A 25,230-nucleotide genomic window follows, 5' to 3' on the forward strand; every position below is an offset into this window, starting at 1 on the left:
TTAATGAGTTTCTCAATTATTGCAATTGGACAGAAGATCTAAATATAATGAATATATCACTACTAAATGTAATTAAACACACTTTAAATAAATAGTATACAGTTTTTAACAAGATTAAGTACTCTAATAATACATTTCACCTACATTTATGTAAATTACACACTTCAGTCATTTTTCAAAAAATGGTCTTTTATCCTTAGAAAATCTAATAGGCTAATATTCTATGCTGTCTGAATGTATTTATTGTGTTCAGTAATCAGATGCTGGTATACTTGTCAAGTTTATTGCAGAAAATGTGCCAAAAAGGTTAACATTTGGCTTGTAATACATATGGCAGAATAATCCATAATGCATATTCAGTGGTCATTACTACAAACATCCTTCCAATCAAGAAATACTACACTGAGGTATCCCAGACACTGGCACATGACTACACTTGTTAACAGTTATCACTGGAAACTGAAAAATATGGTGCAAGTACCTCTTGGTAGGATTTATATCAGCATTTTGTGACAAAATCTTCATTTTCAAAGTTGTCGTCAACAAAAAAAATATTATGGTGTATACCTAAGTAATATCTGTAGGGCATATTCATATTAATATGCATTTATATGGACTGTTTTGCCTTTTACAAAGTGGCTACATGTCTAATACAGTAAATGAAGTAGATTAAGTAAATACAGCAGGTCAAAATTGAATATGAGGCCTATCATGTCTAATTTTCCTGAAATTAGTGTGTAAACATTTGTTGCAAATGGCCCCAATTTTGTGACTTTCACCATCCCTCTGACACATTTCTAATAATGTATCATGAATTCAGTCACCATATCTTTACTAAGCCTCCACTTATCATATCTAAAATGCAAAATTTTACAGTTTTAGATTTGTTTGTTTCTCAAAAAATTTAAATTTAAGTTTAATATTTAATTAAAAATGAAGTAAAATCTAATGATTGATTTTTTTTCCTTTAAATATTTCAAAATCTTTCCAAGACAACACTGTGCAGATAGAACATATGTAGAAGAAAAAATAGCTGCTCATTGTATGAAGAAATTCCAAAATTTGATAAAGTTATTACATTTTGAAGTTGGTGTCCCTCAAGTTTCCATTGCTAAAATTGGCCATGGCAAGGCACTGTGGTAGGTGTTTTAACACAGCCTCTGTATACTCTCAGTTTAAAGGTGACATACCGATACTTACCGAGCATTGCTTTAATATGTATATCATTGGAATGCATTAGTGTGGGCCAGTTTTTAGGGGGAAAAATGGACTGATAGGCCTCAGATTACAGTTATCTTCCCATTTGGTTGTCCAAAATCCGGAAGTTTCACCGCGCAAGTAGTCTGCTGTTTTGACTGTGATTATTTCATGGCAGACAGCTATGAAGTGGCAACTGTTTGACTGAAGTGACAGGGGATAGCATGTAGTTTGTAAACATGTGTAACTTGTTGACATTGAAGACTTGTTTGTGGTAATTCCGGCCCATGCAAAAGTAGTGCTTTTTGTGTAAAATGGGTGTACTCCGGCCTGGTTTAGAGGGTGTGTCTGTTTAAACCAATATGCTGGGAGAAAGAGCTGGACAACAGGGGTTGTCCTTTTCAGGGTATGTGTCCCCCGTGCAGGCAAAGGTACATACAAAACTTCACGGGCCTGCTGATATTAATAAAAATGTTATAGCCACTAAGGCTATATAGAAACATATAGCGAAATTAATTGTGGTCTGTGGCCACAAGAACCTACCCAAACTTCCCGCCTCCATGTTTATTAATCTCAAAACAAATATCATTACTGAACTTCTTTTTATAATTACAGAAATACAACAGTTCAATGGTATCTATATATTAAATATTAAATGATATTTGGAATATCTGTTGAATAAATAATATTTAGTTATATTGTGACAATTAACGTTTTGTGTCTAAGGTTAAATAAGTGTCGGCTATAATTCAACTTCCTTTTCCGGTTGTCCAAGTGTTGGTGCACAACCGACACCATGAAGGTTGGGGAATACTTTATTAATAATTATGATACTTGTGATATTTGAATAAAAATTAATTTTGATACAGTATTTTAGATTCGGTATTAATGTCATCAGATGTGTTTTACATATTATAATCTCCCCAAATGCCATCGATTCTTCGGATAATGTTTGTTGTCGATATTGCGTTCATTGAGTCCATCTTTGGATATCTAGTAATTTCGTACACTAGTTGGTTCGTACCAAAGCAATTTGCGCATTTTGTTGGTAAAATATCAGCCGCCACCCCCCCCCCCCCCCCCACCCCCGTTTAATCTTAATGGCTAGGGTCCCTCTTTATATTGATAGGTATGGACAGGCAACATTTTTATTTTTATTTTTTATTAAAGTCGTCGACAGTCACTTTTTGCACCCATGTTTTGGCTTTGTACACAATAAATATTAACTAGGTGAAACCTAAAAGCCAGCGCAAGACTGAAGAGAGACAAATTAAATACGCTCTATAAATATGTGTATGGGGAGAGAGATACGTTTGTGTGTATTGGTGATTAGTTAGTACCACCTGACGGAACAAGTTATGCGTGTACGCTGTATATTCATTACATCACATTGTTCGGAGGCTTCCATCCCTCTTGGAAAGTATTATGGAAAAAAAGTGATACATAGCGAAAAATTACAGGCTTTTTCTCCAAGGTGACATGGTTATAGTTTAGTATCGTGAAATCTGTCATTATATTATAATAGTTTTTTCAAGATTTATGTCTAGACAAAATGTGGGGGAATTCTAATGGTAATTAAAAGGTAGGTGAGTAATTTATTGTACTTGTTAACAATGAGGTTTGGACTTTTACAGCGTTACATATTATTGAACGGTGGGGTGGAAGGATGTGACGTGTATTATGTATAACACGTCATGAGATGAGTTGATTATGATATAATGCATTCATGATGACGTCACATACTTAAGAGGCTTCCACCCCTCTTAAAGAGTATTCCATAATAAAGTAAAATGGCAGATGGCGAGAAATTACGTTTTTTGTTCGACATGTGCAGGGGGGAGGGTATTGGGGTTCGAAACCCTTCCCTGACCAAGATAAAAAAAAATTGAAATATATTTTCTGGGGGAACATGGCCCCATATAAATTTTGCTCAACGCAGTCTATAACCCCCAACCCTGCTGATTTATTAAATTAATATGCTCTAACACTGATGTCGTTAAACAAAACAAAATAACTTTATCCTTTCCAAACGAAATAATATTTATTTGAATTTGTCGATTTTACCACACGTAAAATTAAAAAGTGAAAACTGTCATTTTCTACTTTTAATATATACTACTCAAAAGAATTTAAGGGTCAGACGATATTTTCGACATTATGTTCTGAATGTCAATTATATTAGCTAGACCATAATGTCACGCATGGTATTGTTCCATTTTGACGAAAGTGGGTCTAAGCAACCCATAAATGAATTAAAATCCACTGTCATTGACACTGTCGACTAGTTCTAATGGCGAAAACATGCTTACATTTGCACGTAAATTAGGGCGAAAGCGAAAGGTCTGCTAAGAGCCCATAACTTGCTTTTTCACAACGCGCTTCATTTGCACGCTTTGCACGTGTATTCCATGTTCCCAATGCTGAATTTCCGTATAATTGGAGCTTGCGTTCGTGTACGGTGCACACTCCAAATTCGACAAATGGTACGACTTCAGCTGACTATCGAAGATCGAGGAAGGGCTATTGCTTGGCTTCAGGATGGCAATACACAAAGAAATGTTGCTCTGAGACTTGGTGTCAGTCAGAGTGTCGTTGGCCGACTGTGGCAACGGTACCAAGCAACGAATTCTGTTCGAAATCGTCCACGTTCGGGAAGACCCCGAAGCACTACAAATAGAGAGGACCGCTACATCACCAATATGGCTCTACGTCAACGCACAACCACTGCACGCCGATTACGTGACAATCTGCGGACTGCGACTGGAACTCGAGTGTCTGATCAAACCATACGCAATCGTATGAGAGCCAATAATCTACGCTGCCGTCGCCAGGCTGTTCGACCACCACTCCTACCACGTCACTGGTGCACGCTTCATCTGCGGTGGCAACGTGTTCAGTGGGGTCGAGTGATGTTCACTGATGAGTCCAGGTTTAGTCTCCAGTTCAACGACGGTCGGGTTCGTGTCTACAGACGTTCTGGGGAGCGCTTCGCTGACGTTAACGTTAGACAACGTCACCGGTTCGGTGGTGGCAGCGTCATGGTGTGGGGCGGCATCTCTATCCACCACAGGACCCCCCTCTATGTGGTGGATGGCAATCTGAATGGAATCCGCTATCTGAATGGGATTATCCGGCCATTGGTTCTCCCAGGCCTTCAGCAGATTGGCGGTGGGGCAGTTCTGCAGGATGACAATGCCAGACCCCACCGCGCCATGGTGGTAACGGACTTTCTCAGACAACAAGGTATCGCCAGGATGGATTGGCCAGCATATTCGCCTGATTTGGCCCCAATGGAGAACGCCTGGGACGAATTAGGCAGGAGAGTTCGGGATAACCATGCCCCTCTGGCCAACCTTCATGATCTGGGTCAACTTCTTATGGCAGAGTGGCAGGCCATTCCCCAAGAGTTCTTCAGACGTCTGATCAACAGCATGAGGCAACGATGGGTCGAGTGTATTCGCGCCAGGGGTAGATTCACACACTATTAAACAAATGTTCTAATGTGTAAAATCCATGTTTGACAACCTTCAACTTTGACAGCATGTCATGTGACTTTCTTGTATACAGTGACATTTATTTGTGTTTTTTTGTAAATATGGAACAATAAATAAAAAATTTGGTGTAGTTTACATCATCAATCGAATACACTCTGAAAATTATTTGGTTATAAATTTTTGACCCTTAAATTCTTTTGAGTAGTATATTTTATTAAAAATATGCACATGATCAATGTGTTATACAAACTAAACTTTGAAAGTTCTACTAACACTTTATAAAATATTAATTCTTAAATAGGAAGGTATGATTGTCGATAGTACGTTGTCAAGATCAAAACCGTTTTTAACGAAAGAATAGTACATATCCTCAACCGAATTTTCTTTGTACAGCGCAAGAATTCTCATTTAATTTTTTGAGATGAACCCTACAATTTCAAATCCGTAAAAGCACCTGTTAACTAAAATTTGTGCATTGCTGAGCAATGGCCGCACAGGCGACGAATCGAACATATGCTTTTGACGTTCTCCGTTCATAGCGAACACACATCATTTTTTTAAAAGTGCAGTTGAACTTGTATTTCATATTTGTGCATGATATGGTAACCAGACACTGTAACTTTAAGTACCAATGTTAGGATACGGGATGGACCTGAATGTAATAATAACAATGTGAACATTGTGCATCCAAGGTGTAAATATCGCATTTTTCAAATATTATTAAATACTTACTGAAAAGGAAGTCAAGTCGATGGGATAAAAATATTGTCAGATTCCTTGTGCCAAATAATATTTAAAAAAAACAACAACATTAACCTGATTTAGGTTGTGTACTATTTACATAAGTATTTTAGTGTTTTCCCTAAAAATTTGGCAAGGCATGGTAGACTAGACAATTTTGAGGCATTTTCAGGGCATGTTTTTTTTCATTAAAGAAAAAAACAATTAATTGAAATGAAAATAAATGTAATTTATGTGCTTGCTTTAATAAATGAATTGCAAAATATATAACAGGAAAATTTTATTAATTAATCATATATATTTTTTAGTGTTTTATAAAGGCAATTTTAGAATTAATTATTGAAAAGGCATATTTAATCTTAGGGCAGCTTGGTGCCGATTAAGGCAAGATGGCGCTAGACTATTGAGGCATGGTGCTGCACCATGCTAAAACAAGCTGGGGAAAACACTATTTGTTTTAAATTATTGTCAACTAAAATGTGTTTAAGAATCATGTCGAAACATTCCGTAAATGTTCGTTTGTCATATTATTTTGTTCATATATTATTAGACCACCATATGTGACAGCACATTTATACAGTTTATATATTTATGAATCAACTGATTAGATTTATACATTAAATTTTTTTGTCTCACCCACAATGCATATGTGAATCCGCCATGTTTTTCTGGCAAAAATCCTATTAAAAATAAAAATCAATGCATTCTTGTTTTGCACAGTAATGTATCGATTGTATTTTCTAAAAATATATCAACACGATGCCAATCATAAGGTATTTATGAAAATAAGATTAAGTAGCATTTATCGCAGATCTGACTGGTTGTTGGGTTAGATTTACATGTTACGGTTAAGGTTACTTTTTATGTTTACAGTAAGCTACGTTCCCTTTTTATACGTTATCAATATAATGGGGTTAACTGGCGGATATCTTTCCGATTTGGGTTGGAAATTGTCAGAGTACTCCGACAGAGAGTTAGACGGATATTTGGAAATTTATATCACTCTAACCGTCAGACCAAACGGTAGCCAAAGATTCTCGCTCTAATACAACAACAATCCTATGTTTGATGTCAAGGGAAAGAGTTCGACCCGTGCCCCTCTATAACAAGGCATGGTACATCAATAATTTTCAAGCTTCTTGATAAAAAAAAAATCATATATTAATCACAAATTTAATACACACACTACATGAAGATACCCGACAGCACCCCTTTTCAATAATGTAGTGTTTTCCCTAGCTTGTTTTAGTATGGTGCAACACCATGCCTCAATAGTCTAGCACCATCTTGCCTTAATCAGCACCATGCTGCCCTGAGATTAAACAAGCTTGTTTTAGCACGGTGCAGCACCATGCCTCAATAGTCTAGCACCATCTTGCCTTAATCTGCGCCATGCTGCCCAGAGATTAAACAAGCCTTTTTCAGTAATTCCAAAATTGCCTTTATAAAACACCCAAAAAGTTATTATTAATTAATAATAAAATATGCCAGAGATTAAACAAGCCTTTTTCAGTGATTCCAAAATTGCCTTTATAAAACACCCAAAAAGTTATTATTAATTAATAATAAAATATGCCTTTTATATCTTTTGCCATTCATTTATTAAAGCAAGCACATAAATTACATTAATGTTTATTTCAATTAATTTTTGTGTATTTTCAATGAAATACAAGTGCCCCAAAAATGGTGAAAATGCCCCAAAAATGTTTGGTCTACAATGCCTTGCCAAATTTTTAGGAAGATCACTATAATGATCCAGTTCAATAGTTGCTAACTGGCTTCTTCTTGTAGTGTGTGTGTTAGTGATAACTGTGAAACATTTCTTGTCCTGGAACTATAAATTCAAGATCAATGTTACATTTATTAACGTCAAATTGTTGTATTAGAGCAGAAATCTTTCACTACTGTTTGGTAGGCAGAAATTGTGCAGTATTGATATAGATTATCAATATTGTATTGACATAATAGGGGCACCGATTGTAATTAATATTGATAGAATGGAGGACACGGGACAGATATCACTCCAGAAGGCCCCTGAGAATTGAAATTTTGGATAACCCATTAGTTAGGATGAGGTTCCCTTATATTGAAAGAATGAGGCATACTGGGTTGATATCTTTCCCGACTTCTATTGGATATATGCATGCAGAAGCACAGTTTTTTACCTTTTACTTTTCATTTTGTTTGACAGCTGAACATAGCCTTCCCAGCAACTGGCTGTCAAAAACTGATCGAAGTTGACGATGAAAAAAAATTGCGTCCATTCTATGACAAGCGTATATCGGCAGAAGTCTCTGCCGACAGTTTGGGTGATGAGTGGAAGGTTGGTATCCACATTATTTCCCCCACATCGTTTGTTATTATGCAGGTTATTATAAAATTGGAAAGCTTTTTTTCTCTTTTTATCGATGTTTTTCAAGTTTGATGCAACATTGAATTGGGTTTTTTTTTCCCCATCCAATTTTGTTACCCAACAGTTTTTTTCTTTTCTTAAATGTTAAATTTGTGGTGTTTTGAATTGCCACACAAAGTAAAGCAAATTTTAATGTATAAATCATTCTCCTTTTGGTTGTATGCTTAGTACTACTTGTAAGTATGATAGTCATGGTTTAAACTAGTGCTCACCAAATACGATTTAAAGTTAAATTTAGGGGGCAATTCCGTGGTATTGGACGTACATTTCAGACACTTCAGCCAAGCATTACATAAATGTACAAAAAGTTTCACAACTTTTTATTGTTATACATTGTAAGAACCAACTAGGGCACCATTGTTATATACTCTTCAAAAAAAGAAACGCAAAAGGGTACAAATGGGTTATAACTCCGATTTTATGTTTCCTACCGGTTCATGCTTTGTGAATATAAGGTCATTGCATGTCCCAAACACATTCCCACGGTTACATTCGATAAAACGCAGCTACTGTACAATAAAGTTCCAAAATGTGAATATTCGCAAAAACGCAGCCACGTGCAAACCATGTCACCACTGCACGTGCGTTGTCTGCACGTGCAACATGAACACCGACAGTATAAAAGTGCAGGGTGTTCGCTTGCCTGGCCTCTGTATCTGGCCGACAGTTGACAATCTAGGACATGCCACGTCTCAGTGAACCGCAGAGAAACAATGCCATCGGCCGACTAGACGCAGGCGAATCCAGAACGGCCGTTGCCAGGGCATTCCATGTGTCCCCAAGCACCATCTCCAGACTGGGGGACCGTTACCAGCAACATGGATCAACACGTGACCTCCCTAGATCCGGTCGACCACGGGTCACTACCCCCGGGCAGGACCGCTACATCCGGGTACGCCACCTTCGGGAACGATTGACTACTGCCACCTCCACAGCCGCAGCAATACCAGGTTTGCGCAGGATATCCGGCCAGACCGTACGGAACCGCCTACGTGAGGTAGGAATTCGTGCCAGACGTCCAGTTCGAGGTGTCGTCTTAACACCACAACACCGTCGACTCCGACTGCAGTGGTGCCAGATTCATCGACAATGGCCTCAACTGCGATGGAGACAGGTGTCGTTCAGTGACGAGTCCCGATTTCTGCTCCGACGTCATGATGGAAGATGTCGCGTGTATAGGCGTCGTGGTGAACGTTATGCGGCAAACTGCGTGCAGGAAGTGGACAGATTCGGCGGGGGTAGTGTCATGGTGTGGGCAGCCATCTCACACACTGGCAGAACTGACCTGGTCCACGTGCAGGGCAACCTGAATGCACAGGGCTACATTGACCAGATCCTCCGGCCACACATCGTTCCAGTTATGGCCAACGCCAACGCAGTGTTCCAACATGACAACGCCAGGCCTCACACAGCACGTCTCACAACGGCTTTCCTACAGAACAACAACATTAATGTCCTTCCTTGGCCATCGATATCCCCGGATTTGAACCCAATTGAGCATCTATGGGACGAGTTGGACCGACGCCTCCGACAGCGACAACTGCAGCCCCAGACCCTGCCCGAGCTGGCAGCAGCCTTGCAGGCCGAGTGGGCCACCATCCCCCGGGACGTCATCCGTACTCTGGTTGCTTCAATGGGCAGGCGGTGCCAGGCAGTTGTCAACACACGCGGAGGCCACACCCGGTATTGACTCCAGATGACCTTGACCTTGGTGGTGTGTCCTATCACCTACTCACAATGGACTAGAGTGAATTGTGAACAATCCTGCAACATTTGGTAATTATCGGACTCACCATTCAATAATTAAATCAATTCTCCAAATGTTACGACAATGTGGTTTTGCGTTTTTTCTTTTGAAGAGTATATATAAACTTTATTCCATCCCTATGTAGAATGTACAGTGGAAAATATGCATTGTGTCAGATGTATGCACACAAACTGCAGTTTTTCACCCACACAATGTTATCTAATTTTCTGTGATGTGTGAGGGCATATCAAAAATAATGTGTCCTATTCCTATAGAGTGGATGTTCATGGCTGTTAACTGTCCGTCATGAGACGGATTTCCGTCGTCAGAGAAATTGTGGAAATTATTTTTTCAGTCTTTTTTTTTTTTTTTTTTTTTAAATGAGAATCACTTCGGCCGTTTTCGGTTTCCGTAATGTCAACCCGATCACTTCGGCCGTTTTCTTTGCCCCACTGACCCCCCTTTAGGTACCTATCGGATGGGTATAATCTACCATACATTTTGGGGCCGATGAACGGCCCCATTCCCCTAATGTAAATTCCAAATCCAATATCAAACCTTTTCCCAATTACGACCCAACAGTTTCCCAATAAAGATTCCCAATTACGACCCAACAGTTTCCCAATAAAGATTCCCAAAGTTACTCTTATTGCGGATACTTGAACTCATAAAAATGTTTTAAAATTTAGCTAATTGTATATTTTTCGATTACGAACACGTGACGAACAAGTCTAACCTGGATATGCAAATTAGTTTTATCCTGTTTTGATACAGTCTGTTGTGTCGTAGTTTTTAGTAATAATACCTACATTGTCTGATATAATACAGTTTTGGTAGAAGAATACAACTTTTTGTTTTAATTTATCCATTTGCGTTAACACATATTTGGGATCTATCGCAACACGTCCAATCCTCTATTTACATAGTCCGAACGGACGTAGAAAGTAAAGTATTGACTTATTGTGCACCCTTCACTATCATTTGCTGTGCTATTTCAAGCAGACTATCTTATTTTGTAAAAAGGTGTGTACATATGTTTCGTACTTTTTTTCTTCAAATATTTTATTATTATTATTATCATTATTTAAAATCATTTTTGTTATGGTTTTTGTAATTAAAAAACAAACAAAAAATGTTACTACAGTAGTTGTAAATTAAGTGGAAAAAACCCACCTTTAATTTAAATGTGCTACTCACTCCCTTTGAAGTAATGGCCGTACCCGATGTCACACCATGTGACGAACAGCACGTGCGAGTTTGAACACTGTTACAATGTAATAGTTCTGCTGGGAGATATTAGATTGCGTATTATAGATATTGAAACTTAATTAAATTTGATCCGGTCAAATATAACATTTACCGACCAGCGGTATGTTACATCTTTATTATTTACGATTGAATAATGGGGTCATTCGAGAACTACGCAACGTGCACCAAGGAGAGTGGGAATTATGGGATGTGACAAAACATAATTGGGGGGTGGGGTTGTGGTGGTGGTTATTGTGCAACGTAATGTTAATTCATAAAGTAAAATTCAACCAGTCATTGCCATTTTGTTTTAACATATATGTATTACTAAAGACCCCAAAGTAAAATATGGCATGGTCACAAAACGTTACAAGGGGTGAGGTGTATTGAAACCGCTTATTAATAACTTTAAAAAGGTTTGTGTCATATCCCACTACACAAGTGCGTGCGAGTAGCCAGTGTAGTGGCGACAGCGGGTTTCCTCTCAAAATCTGTGTGGTCCTTAACCATATGTCTGACGCCATATAACCGTAAATAAAATGTGTTGAGTACATCGTTAAATAAAACATTTCTTTCTTTCTTTAGACATTGTGTTGTTACCAATTCACTAAAAAGCTCATTAAAAAAAAAACCTTGTCATATGTATATGTCAGCTATTTTTTAAACTAATTCTTTTTAGGTGAAGAAAAATGTTGTTGGTTTCCTCTAAGACTATATGTCAAAATTGCCAAATGTTGGACATCCAATAGCTGGTGATTTATAAATCAGTGTGCTCTAAGTGTCATTAAAGCAAACTTTGAATTTTGCTAATCAACTTTGCCAAATTGCTACTAATATTTTTGTGTCCAGCTTACATCAGTGACAGAGCCCCTTATAATGTTAGACAGTTCTCTCAAAGTAAGTATATTCAATTTTAATCATTTCAGCATATCTCTCACAACTATACGTGTTTTTGTTATTCCTGTTGTTTCCTCTCCAATTTGGTGGATCAGAATGTTCACTATTATCTTGCTGTTTGTGTATTTCAGGGTTACATACTGCGCATCACTGGCGGCAATGACAAGCAGGGTTTCCCCATGAAACAAGGTGTGCTGACCACTGGTCGAGTCAGGCTCCTGCTGTCTAAGGGTCATTCATGTTTCAGAGTCAGGAGGTCTGGCGAGCGTAGGCGAAAGTCTGTGCGTGGCTGCATTGTCGACAGCAATCTGTCGGTTCTGTCAGTTATTATCATCAAGAAAGGTTGGTGTAAAATTTTATTAATATAAAAATGCATTTATACTATATTGTAGCAACTTTTTATTATTATTTAGCTAGCCAGATTCATAATACATGTTTGAAGAATGAGTTTCGATTTAATAAAGTTTATTATTGTGCCTTACCACTTCAACTGAAGGAACTATGAGTTTGTGTCTCTACCACATCATTTTCCAGACTTCTTATATATTTTTTTTTTTTTTTTTTTTTTTTTTTTTTTGCAATTCCTCAAGATACCAAGCTGAAATTTTGTGTATAGCTATATTAGGCCAAACAAAATAAATTTCTGGTCTCAGGTCAGCACGCATGCATTCTGATTTCAATTTAACCTTTAGACTATTGGATTAATTTTTGACAAAAAATATGTTGAGTGGATACAAGTTTATAATTTTTACTCACATATATTCACTTAAATATTTTATAAATACATAAAATAAAGTTCATATTTGAATCGGTAAGTATTATTTTCATGGCTTTTTTTAATTTTTATGATAATTTAGATTGGTTGATGTTCATTAAAATTAGGCGAAATGTCGAAAAAGTTGCATTTACTTTGGGCATTTGTAGCCAGCTGTCCAGTATTTATGTCTATTGTTCCCAATAACAGTGGTTTTCTGACCAGACTTAAAAAAAACAACGAAGTATGATTCATATTTGGTGATTTTCATTGTTGGTAAAACGATCAAATTTATTATCAAATTAGCTGTCACAATCGGCTATCGATCCCTGAAAATGACCGTGACGTGCGAAAATGCTTGCCCTGAACCACTTTATAAACTCGAAAATTCCAAGATATAATCCATTGAGAAAAACGAAATCTAAAGAAACCGGAAGCTGACTTGTCTTCTATTTCCTGTTACTAAATCGGTTCCAGTCAGTGTCGTGTGCAAAACAGCAGGAAATATGAATTGGGGAATGCACTGTATACAGTATCTCGACTGCCGTAACGTATCTAGCCTGCAGTAGTCAAAAGGTTAAATATACCTCTTATGGGTCCATCCCATGTTAACACCCGAAACACTAACCCTCTCAGACTTCAAAGAAACTTGATACACTAGTAGGGGCCTAGGAAATAACCTTTCAGCCAAAAATTTAAGCTAGGAATGTCAATCAACTATCATTTTAAATCTCTTTAGAAGAAGAACAAATTCCAATGAAATCGAAAGTTTTAAAAATAATAATACATATTTTTAGACTGAACTTGACCTTCACCTCCCTGAAATTAGTAATTGTAGATTTTTTCAAAGTCCCTGTGAAGCTCAGGATGTGCACTTAAAGGGTTTCTGAGATAGAGCCAATTATGTATACATAGGCACTCCAAATGATCACACCACAACAGCTGTTTGATTTTGCATCAACAAACATCTCTTTTATCACCTTTCAATCCACCAGTACTGAAGACTACCACCAAGAAGCTGCTGCCCTCAAACTGAGACTGGAAAAACAAAAAGCATAACTGGTACTCAAAAGCTCAATTTTTTTCAAACCAGTATAATTGGTTATAATTAAAATCTAGAAGTGAATGAGTGCTCTTCTTGCCCAACAATGAGGAGAGAAGCAGTGACTGTTGAAGTGGACAGTGGTGGCCCAGAGAATCAAGAAGTAGAACTGAACATTCTTTACCCACATGGCCCTTCCCCTTTGTCTTTTCTTGTCACCCAGACATACTACTGGCTGATGTAAATGACATTTTAACTCTTGTTGAACCGGCCATTAATTCTGCTGGTCGAATGTAGTCTGTCAGAGCAGGAAGCACGATCAGGAGTGTGACTGACAATAGTTTAATCCATCACATTCAGGGAAACCTAAGCATAGGAAAATAGAAATATGGAAGGCTGCACCTAAATGTTCAGTGTATGTTTGCAGTAAAAATTGTAAATTGTGTTTTGGTTAGCAGAAAAATTAAATTATCTTAAATTAGTCATTATTGTTTTACTTGTTTGAAGAAAGCATGGATTCCAAGATGGTGTATGTTACATAACATTGTTTCATTATAATTTTGATTTAAAAAGCATTATCAGTGTTCTCGCTGGGTGAAAATTAAAGGAGGGCGGCCAGTTGGCACCACACCCTTCAAAAAAAAAAGGGGGGGGGGGGTAGTTTGGTTATCATATTGTTGTGTTGGTAGACTGAGAGAAAAGACATACTCCTTATTTTGCCTACAAAAAAGTGCAAATGGGTCTATAAAAAAACTTGTCTTTTAATTGAACCGAAAATGATATTGGTCTGACATTCACGGGCAGTTCCGGTTTTGCTGGACCTATCAAAGTTTTAATATTATTATTTTTAATAAAGATTTCAAGATATACGAAAAACAATAAAGATGTTTGTAAAGTGATCTCCTAATGTCAGATACATTTTTGTTATTTCAATCTTCATCGAATGAATCGATCGCTGTGATAAAATATTATCGCCAGCTGATAAAAAGTAGTTTCGTTTTTGTAAAGGCGGTGTATATATTATTTGGCACTCAAGATAAATGATTTTAATGATGAACACTACCACTTCCGTTGTTTTTATAAGCATTCATATCCCTTCAAAATGAAAAGTTTACAATATTTTATAAAGAACTGCTGAATAAACAGAATAACAGAAAGTAAAAATCATCAGTTTCAACCAATTATATCTGCAACTGAGGACAAAATATCAAACGATAGTGGAAACAAAAGACAGAATGACCGTTCTGATCATGTGACAAATTTGGCGCCAAATAAGAGGGGTTTTTTTCAATCGGAGATTGCCGAATCCGTAAAAAAATAAAATGTTTTCATTGCTTACATAAAATATAACTTTTATTGTGTCTATCAAACATACAAATGGATACAGATATTGGACAAACTAGAGGCTGTTAAAAATAATGTTAAATTACATTACGGTAACTGTCATAAATGTTTCGTCAATTGCTTTTTCGTACACAACGCGGCTCGTTTCCTTTGATGTCCAGTGTGTTGACTTATCGTTGTTTTTTGTGTGGAAAAAAGTGTGCATTTGGAAATAGCGGAGATAGGTGCTCAGGGTGCAATTTGTTTTTAAAATTTTGATTAGCAGTTTTTCCTACTGGATGGAGAATTGATTAGCAACTATTGGAATTTGATTAGCACTTTAATAAAATGAGTAAACATGAATAAAACACATTATTTTCAATAAAATTGCATATTTCTTATACATGTATCTGTATTGTGGGCTGATTACCCCAAAATAAAACAAGTACAGAACTACATGTGAAGGGTCATCACTGTCACTTCTTTACAAGGTCGTATCCTCCGGAGGTCAAGGGGGGCAGTTGCCTCCCCCTCCACACACCCAGAGAATCTCACTTTGGTTTTTTTTGGCTATATAGAAAATAGCATAGAAATGTCGGGGTTTAATTTTTATAGTACAACATATTTCTGAATAATATTTGTCAATGGTTATGCTAAGCAGCTTGGTCATCTAACTTGTTCAAAGTGATTTTTTAGTCTTTCCTGAGTTGATTTGTATGTCTGATCCAAAGTGCAACTGAAGCCCGAGAAAAATTCCTCATTTGGCTGATCATTCCAACGTATTCAGTGTTCATTTTTGTTATGAAAATTGATAATTCTTAAACGATATATATACATATTTTACCGGAACATTATTTGCCGAGGCAATTCGAAATTAAAAACGCCAAGCTATTAATTAGTCGATAATACCGTATGTATACGCAAACATTTTCGCGGCTAAAATAATTCGCGATCAAGCTTTGATTTTACATTTTCATGATAGTTTTTGCCAATAATAAAATAAAAACGACCAATATCAACTGAACTCCTTTCAATGACGATATAATTATACTCGAGACATTCTCGTCATGCGGTCCGTGTGCCGTTAGTCTTGTCCGCATGTATGTCTGATAATACATGATGCAGAAAACTTGAAAAATCACAAACTAGACCAAATACTATTTATTAGTAGTATTCATAGGTTGCATTCAGGTTTACAAATAACGAAAGCCACAAGTATGTATCGAATATAAGAATAATCAGTGTAAAAACAACAAACTGAAATCTCGTAGTCACAAGATATCAGATGTGAGTTCAGCCAGCCGTTTTGTCGCTAATGTTTGCTAGACTGTTTTTTACGCAACAAGTTAAACCGAACGACCACTCCGACAACCGGTCAAAATAATTATCAGACATTTCGACTACTGGCTATCGCTGAACGCAGATCATACATAGCACCAAGTGTCATTTGTAGTATAAAACCATGTGGCAGGTAATTTGACGATAAAAATAAAGTGCACACGATGCGCTATGTGTTTTATATCTATAGGCATTATTCAAAGCTAAATCGGAAATAAGTTAACGCGTAATTAAATTCGCGGAGCTATCAGCATGTTCGCAATTTTCGAGGTATATTTAATTCGGGAACATAGTATATTTGCATGCACGGTAGGCTACAAGTTCAGTGTACACGGTCATAGCTGCTTGCAAATTAGGTTACCACGATGACGTAGCAACTAGTACGTTACATCACTGTTCTTGTTAAAACTTCAAACATCCTCCGCGTATTCCGACAGTATTTTCTATTTGAAATACTAACACACGCGAGAAGGTTGTACACTGAGATAAATTTTAAAAATGTTTATCATTGACGAATCAGTTACATGTACCTTGGCTGCGATCACGGAAAATTTACACCCCTAAGTGCGTTCTTCTCCCGCGATCTCAATTCAAAGATCAATTTGGTTACAAAAAACATGCATCGCAAACTGCTAGTCATTGTTACAATATTGCATCGCGATCGCAAGATTTTGCATCGCTTTTTGCGATGCGAACCCGGTCATTTTGCAGCCTGGGTGCTGGAAAATAAAGAGGGGCGCTCAAAAATAAAGGATGGCGGGGAACGTGAAAGGAGGGCGGCAAAATGGCTTAAATGGAGCAGCGAGAACACTGATTATTGGAAACAGTTTTCAGGGTTGCCTACAGCCTCACTTGAACTATTAACAATTGGCTAAACAAGCTGTTACGTGAAGTACTCACTGTGATTCAGTTAAGTGCAGAGCACCCATGTTTACATGACTAACTCTTATCTCAGAAACCCTGTGCACATTCTGAGCTTCACAGACTTTTCTACACCAATGTATCTGTTTTGTGAACTTTTTGAAAAAATCTGATTACTCATTTTACGGAGGTGAAGGTCACAGTCACGGTCAATCTGAAAATGTGTTATTCATTTTAAAGCCGCACACCCTAGTTCCATCCAGCGAAAATAAATTATAATTTGGTTAATCTACAAACCTGTAACACGTTTTTATCAAATGGAGTGAAAAAGCAGGTTTTATATCGATAAATACCATGGGAATCCCCATGTCCCAATTGCTTGAAATAATTTTGAAAGTTACTATTCTGATGTCACCGGTAGATGTCACTCGAAGCACAACAATGCCTACGTCACGACAAATTTCACAGACTTGGGGTTGCGTTTCTTTTACCTCTCCTGGACATGTTCCAACTGTTCTGTCCTGGTTGTATCCCCTCTCCAGATATCGTAAGGGTTTTAAGGGTTTGTAATGTATGAACAACAACAAATCGGATGTTGATTGCGTGAACCGTGCACAAGAAAACAAACCGAACCAAAATGATAACGGTCACGTGATATACCAACGTCTGTGACATTGAAATGGAAATATCCCCTCTAAAAATAGATTAGACCTTGTCTGCTCAACGTTTTTTTCTCAGACGTGCGTGCGATTTATGAAATACGAAAAATGCATTTTGTGGTATTACAAAAACTAGGATTACCAAAAAACACTTCAGGTGAATGGAAATGTATATTCTAAATAATAAACGGTAAGTAAAGTGCAATTTTATGTGTGAAAAAATGGGTTTAATAGCGAAAAACAACACCGTAATGGTTAACAACTAGCCGTAACTAGGGTGTGTCAAGTTAATTGGTATTTATTCTTCTAAAAAGCTTTAAAATGATAGTTGAATGACATACCTAGCTTAATCTGGAGGCAAGTTTTCACATTTTTAATAACATGACTTTGGTGTCCTATATCTCGGAAACCGTTTGGCTGAGAGGTTGTTTCTGACTCCCTTTCTAGTGTATAAAGTTTCAGTAAAGTCTGAGGGGGTCAGAGCAAAAAAGGTAAAAAAAAGTGATACATTTGACATGGAATGACCGTTATTTAGAAGGGTTGATAAACAGAAAATATTTCACTAGTCCGCCAGACCAGAACCAACTAAAATGTACTAGCTCACCAGGATTGTTACTATAGTACTGTTGGAAATAGAATAAAAATGATTTTCGTCGATTATTTCTTACATATTAAACTGACAAATAAATATTATGTAAATATTTATTTAATGATAAGTCTACCTAATTTAGCATTTACTTGTTTTGGCTCTCATTGATGTACAAGGTGGTGTTTACTTTTGAAATTAAAATAAAGATATCAGTAAACAGGTGATTTGTGCACTTTATTGGAACAGACTATAATAAATTTTGATCAATTTCATTGCTGTTACAATATATGAGGGACTGTTTCTGATGACAGTTTTACCCGTATTCCTCTCCAAAACAAAATATTTGTAGACATTTATAAGTAACTTTTAAGCAAAACTGTCAAGAACCATTTTGAGTTTGTGATCTATTATACTGGTGTTAAAGGTGCTATCTCAAAGTTACATAATGACAGCTATTGCAAATCATGTTTTTATTACATTTTGCTTTAACATTTAAAAACTACACCTTTAACTATATGCCCATAAATTATTATAGGAAATAAATTTATTTACTAGTAGAAAATACGTTTTTATTGGAGAATCTTTATCACAAACAGATTCTCACATATAACTATGATATAGCACCTTTAAGTTGTTGCACGGTTGTGTAAATTTCTAATGTACTAATATTGAATTTATATTTACTAAATATGCTGGTCATAATTAATAATTTATGCTGCAATTCAAAATAATCAGTTAACTTGCAGTTTTAAATTAAAAGTTTGTTTATGGGTAAATGAAATTGACACATATCATCAAAATGTGTTATATCATTAAATAAATATTTACAAAATATTTACTTGTCAGTTTAATATGAAAGAAATAATTGACAAAAATCATTTTTATTCTATTTCCGACACTACTTTAGTCCGTCAGCCTATAGAACAATATATTAGTGTTTAACAATATTATATACACTGTCTTAATGTCAAATGATAGATATATATTTGACAAAAATATTAAGGACACTTGGTATGCCAAGTGACCAACATCACATGGCAAATGAAATTAAGCCACAAACCTTGTTTGACAAAACAAATTTCGAAATATTCTGGTATGGACAGTGTTTTTCACATTTCTTTCATATAGATTTACAAAATTCAAGTAACATCACACAAGTATTTAACAGAACGATCTAGTTAAAATACACTTACATTTTCAAGATGTATTGACCTTTCTTTGACCAGTTATTTTATGGAAAGCTGTGCTTACACATTTTGGAACTCTAAAGTGGTCTATTGTCAATGCGATACACATTATCATAATTCTTAACCTTTTTTTTTTTTTTTATTGTTTGTAATTCTGGCATAGCTAATGCGCAGTCGTGGATTCGATACCAAAAAAAAAAAAAAAATGTCAGAACTGTCAAATCGCCCGTTGGGATTAGTAGTTGCATTTTTTGACTCATCCTACAGAATAATTGTTACTCTTATTTGACAATATCAAACATACCCTCCTTTTCTTTGCAATCTATGCTTTAAAAAAAAGAAGAAAAGCAGCATTGCCACATCAGTTCTGGAACTTCGGTCTGACCAGAGACCAACTTGAAGAGGATTGGGGGTGGGGGGGGGCCTTTGAGTTATAGATAACATTGACATCGAAATTTTCCCTTTTTTTTTTCCTTTTTTTTTTAAATGTAAGAAATATGAACATTTGTTGGGCATAGTGAGGGACATGTATTGCTTAGCAGTACTCTTAGGATGTTTCTTAGTCCCCTACTAGTCCAAGTATAAGTTCATGTCCATTTTTCTGTATGTTCCACATATAGTTCTTCGAGGGTTGGGGGGGGGGGGGGGGGGGGGGGTCTTCATAATACCTTAAGATATTGAGTTAAAATTTGGTGTATCATTTATTTTTACAAATATTTTTCCGGACTTATTTTTACAATGCTTCAAGATATTAAACTGAAATTTTGTGTATAGCAGCTTTATAATGTGAACTCCGTTGCAGATCGTTTGACTTTCATAGTTACGGCCCATGACCTTAGGAGATACTAACATTTGTGGGACATTATTGCTTTAGCAGTACTCTCAGAATTCTTATTTAAATTGTTAGCAATACATTTTTTTAATGCACATCTGAATGGACTAAAAGGATTTTACCTTTGCCAGTGTTTTTAGTAGAAATTAAAATACTGTTGCTAGTGAATTTGATACATCAACATTTTTAGAAACAATAATTTTATGACTATTCTTTGTTATAGGTGTTATAAATTTGCTGCAGTAATAAATTGTTGTTTGTGTAGGTGAGCAGGAGATTCCCGGCCTCACAGACAAGACCATCCCCCGCCGTTTGGGGCCCAAGAGAGCCAGCCATATTAGAAAACTCTTCAACCTCAGCAAGGAAGATGATGTCAGGCAGTATGTTGTACGCCGACCACTTCCAGAGAAAGAAGGTATGATCGTTTTTCAATAGCAGAATTGCTAATAGAAAACTAGCTGGGTTCTCTTACAACCATGTGTCAGAATGGTAAACGGTTAGGTGATTGATTAATCAATGTGCTCCAGTGGTATTTTTAAATACAACATTCTTTCAAAAGCAACTGTACTTTTCTTCGGAAGTATTCCCCATAGGACATCACATACCACAGCCTTTGATTTACTATTGAAGATGCTCTGGGTGTGATTTGAATCCTAGGCGAGACTTGCTCTATTACTAGGGATGGGATATAGCCCAGTGATCAAGTGCTCGCTTGATGCATGGCCAGTCTACAGTTCATCCCTGTCGGTGGATCCATTTGGACATTTCTCGTTCCAGTCAGTGCACCATGACTGGTATATCAAAGGTCATGGTATGTGCTATCCTGTCTGTGGGATGGTGCATATAAAAGATACCTTGATACTAAAAATTACCAAATGTTTGACATCCATTAGCCAGTGATTAATAAATCAATGTTCTCTAGTTGTGTTGTTAAACAAAACAAACTAACTTTGCTTTATCACTATATTACATCCTATTCAAAATATTGACTTCACATTGTTGATCATCAGTTGAATGAGTTTGATATTTTCTCACTAGTGCAGGCCATAGAATTTCAAATATTGACTTCACATTGTTGATCATCAGTTGAATGAGTTTGATATTTTCTCACTAGTGCAGGCCATAGAATTTCAAATATTGACTTCACATTGTTGATCATCAGTTGAATGAGTTTGATATTTTCTCACTAGTGCAGGCCATAGAATTTCAAATATTGACTTCACATTGTTGATCATCAGTTGAATGAGTTTGATATTTTCTCACTAGTGCAGGCCATAGAATTTCAAATATTGACTTCACATTGTTGATCATCAGTTGAATGAGTTTGATATTTTCTCACTAGTGCAGGCCATAGAATTTCAAATATTGACTTCACATTGTTGATCATCAGTTGAATGAGTTTGATATTTTCTCACTAGTGCAGGCCATAGAATTTCAAATATTGACTTCACATTGTTGATCATCAGTTGAATGAGTTTGATATTTTCTCACTAGTGCAGGCCATAGAATTTCAAATATTGACTTCACATTGTTGATCATCAGTTGAATGAGTTTGATATTTTCTCACTAGTGCAGGCCATAGAATTTCAAATATTGACTTCACATTGTTGATCATCAGTTGAATGAGTTTGATATTTTCTCACTAGTGCAGGCCATAGAATTTCAAATATTGACTTCACATTGTTGATCATCAGTTGAATGAGTTTGATATTTTCTCACTAGTGCAGGCCATAGAATTTCAAATATTGACTTCACATTGTTGATCATCAGTTGAATGAGTTTGATATTTTCTCACTAGTGCAGGCCATAGAATTTCAAATATTGACTTCACATTGTTGATCATCAGTTGAATGAGTTTGATATTTTCTCACTAGTGCAGGCCATAGAATTTCAAATATTGACTTCACATTGTTGATCATCAGTTGAATGAGTTTGATATTTTCTCACTAGTGCAGGCCATAGAATTTCAAATATTGACTTCACATTGTTGATCATCAGTTGAATGAGTTTGATATTTTCTCACTAGTGCAGGCCATAGAATTTCAAATATTGACTTCACATTGTTGATCATCAGTTGAATGAGTTTGATATTTTCTCACTAGTGCAGGCCATAGAATTTCAAATATTGACTTCACATTGTTGATCATCAGTTGAATGAGTTTGATATTTTCTCACTAGTGCAGGCCATAGAATTTCAAATATTGACTTCACATTGTTGATCATCAGTTGAATGAGTTTGATATTTTCTCACTAGTGCAGGCCATAGAATTTCAAATATTGACTTCACATTGTTGATCATCAGTTGAATGAGTTTGATATTTTCTCACTAGTGCAGGCCATAGAATTTCAAATATTGACTTCACATTGTTGATCATCAGTTGAATGAGTTTGATATTTTCTCACTAGTGCAGGCCATAGAATTTCAAATATTGACTTCACATTGTTGATCATCAGTTGAATGAGTTTGATATTTTCTCACTAGTGCAGGCCATAGAATTTCAAATATTGACTTCACATTGTTGATCATCAGTTGAATGAGTTTGATATTTTCTCACTAGTGCAGGCCATAGAATTTCAAATATTGACTTCACATTGTTGATCATCAGTTGAATGAGTTTGATATTTTCTCACTAGTGCAGGCCATAGAATTTCAAATATTGACTTCACATTGTTGATCATCAGTTGAATGAGTTTGATATTTTCTCACTAGTGCAGGCCATAGAATTTCAAATATTGACTTCACATTGTTGATCATCAGTTGAATGAGTTTGATATTTTCTCACTAGTGCAGGCCATAGAATTTCAAATTTCATGGGAAACACTTTTTAGGTTCTGTGCCTTGCATCCTGGCAACTGTGAATAAACATGTTCAGAGTATATGTCTATCAAACTGTCCCCATCATACTTGGTAATCCCCCTTCTGCCGCGGGTAAAGCCACCTGCAATGTCAGAGATACAGGCATGGCAAAGCTAGGTTAGGTTGCAAGCTGCAATTGTCTCTGTCGATATTCCACTCAAATAAAAAGTGTCCATACATTTATTTAGTCTGGACGAAATATATGGTAAATAACTAATACAATTTTTTTACAGTGGACGAATCGTCTCGATTTCAACAGTGGACGAAACTTCCAGAGAATGAATCATCTGCATCCATTCCATCATACACATACATGCTCTTTTGATTTTGACAGCTAAATAAAAATAATAGGTTAGGCCTATGTCATTTCCTCCCATAAGGAAACCACAGAAGCTCAAGAACATGCGTGACATCAACTTTAATTTGTCAACTTCAGTGATAGTAATCGGGAGGTTAAATATTTTCTACAAAATTATATTTATATTTAAAAAATATGTTACAGATTATTAGTGCCAGTGATTTTGGTTCAGATGTGTAACGCATTTGATTTGAGCATGTGTTGGATGTCTTGATTTGGGTTTACCTGAACGGGAACACTGAGAAGTTTGGTTAACACAACAATCTGAATCTGGTCATGTGATTTGTGTCAAACACATTCGTCAGTAGTGTGATATCAGAAACATAATTTAAATATATGTGTGTGTGTATTGTTTTTGTTGAATAGTTGTACTCTATATAATAATCATGGGAAACGAAATTTCAATTCCGTGATTTTAGAGACACGGTACTGGAAACGATCGTTGCAGTGAAATCCGAAGGCCTGCTCATAGAATCTCTTCTAATCAACAGTTGAAAACATAATTATTTAATAAAGATATGTTTTATTAAAGATCTCGTAGACAAGTTTTTCTAGGTATGTTTAATAAAATGTTTTCTCTCCATCTTTTTTTAATTTCATTCTAATCTGAGAAAATTAGCTAATTTGAGGTGTTAATTCCAATATTCTTTTTGTGTTATCCAGGCAAGAAACCTAGGACAAAAGCACCAAAGATTCAGCGTTTGGTGACACCAGTCGTTCTTCAGAGGAAGCGACACCGACTGGCCCTGAAGAGAAGGCGAGCGTCGAAGAAACGCGAAGATGCGGCCGAGTATCTGAAACTGCTCGCCCAGAGGATGAAGGAGGCGAAGGAGAGGAAGCTGGAGCGTAGGAGGTCCTCCTCCAAGAGTCGCAGCGATTCCATGAGGGAGTCGCACTCGAAAAAATAGAGACCATGTCTCACATACGAGGAAATAAATGAGAAAGACTTTCATGGAGTGTTTGTGTTGATATTTCTGACACGAATAACAAAAATGGTTTTAGTTGGTTGTGGCTCAATTGATATTTCTGACAGTAACAACAAAATGGTTTTGGGTTTTGTTGGTTGTGGCTCCATTGATATTTTTGTGACCAACAACAAAATGGTTTTAGTTTAGTATATTGTTCTTTCAAGTAGTCTTTTGTTTCAGTCTTTTAGGAGAGGAGGCATCAAATGGTTGTTATGAGTCCAGTTTTATATGGGAATCCTTGAAAGTCATGGAGTTTGCTAATATAATGTTTCTTGGACTGGATAGTCTCTCCACCCTCCACACACACACACACACACACACACACACACACACACACACCCCCTTTTAAAATAACTAAAGGAGAAGGCAAACTTTCATGGAATGCCAAGTCTTCTACGTTTGAATTACTAACTATAATGACCTTTATTCTTGTTGCATTTCTTCAATGGCTGAATGTTTGGTAATGCAGTGTCTAAATGTGGTAGTTAAAATGTGTAGACTAGGGAACAAAGTCCAAGACCACGTGACTTATTTTATTGCAGCGGTCTTCAAAAGTTGCCCATTGCTAATTTATCAAAGGCAGTGGTATGGTTTGCGTGCTTAAAGTGCACATGGAGTGTGAATGCTGCTAATGGGGGTGGGAGGGGGATAATGAGTATCAAGCATTTGACATAGGTGAAGATTTATAATTAAAGTGCTCTTTAAACTAAACCCTACAATGTTTT

General features: G+C 36.4%; 1 protein-coding gene across 1 annotated transcript; it reads left to right on the forward strand.

The window, feature by feature from the left end:
- The first annotated feature begins 1,926 nt into the window (after window positions 1–1,926).
- Window positions 1,927–24,489, forward strand: LOC121382985 (40S ribosomal protein S6). Its single transcript, XM_041512702.1, has 5 exons — window positions 1,927–1,999; window positions 7,624–7,755; window positions 11,869–12,079; window positions 20,588–20,737; window positions 24,201–24,489. The coding sequence occupies exons 1-5, from the start codon at window positions 1,994–1,996 to the stop codon at window positions 24,443–24,445; spliced, it is 744 nt and encodes a 247-aa protein (XP_041368636.1). The 5' UTR covers window positions 1,927–1,993; the 3' UTR covers window positions 24,446–24,489.
- Window positions 24,490–25,230: the final 741 nt, after the last annotated feature.

The sequence above is a fragment of the Gigantopelta aegis genome, chromosome 2, assembly GCF_016097555.1.
Source record: "Gigantopelta aegis isolate Gae_Host chromosome 2, Gae_host_genome, whole genome shotgun sequence".
Classification (NCBI taxonomy): domain Eukaryota; kingdom Metazoa; phylum Mollusca; class Gastropoda; order Neomphalida; family Peltospiridae; genus Gigantopelta; species Gigantopelta aegis.

Excerpts from the sequence above, each read along its gene's own strand:
- LOC121382985 (XM_041512702.1), top strand. Across the intron at positions 12,080-20,587 it reads AGTTATTATCATCAAGAAAG|GTGAGCAGGAGATTCCCGGC; the intron begins GTTGGTGTAAAA and ends TTGTTTGTGTAG. Across the intron at positions 20,738-24,200 it reads ACCACTTCCAGAGAAAGAAG|GCAAGAAACCTAGGACAAAA; the intron begins GTATGATCGTTT and ends TGTGTTATCCAG.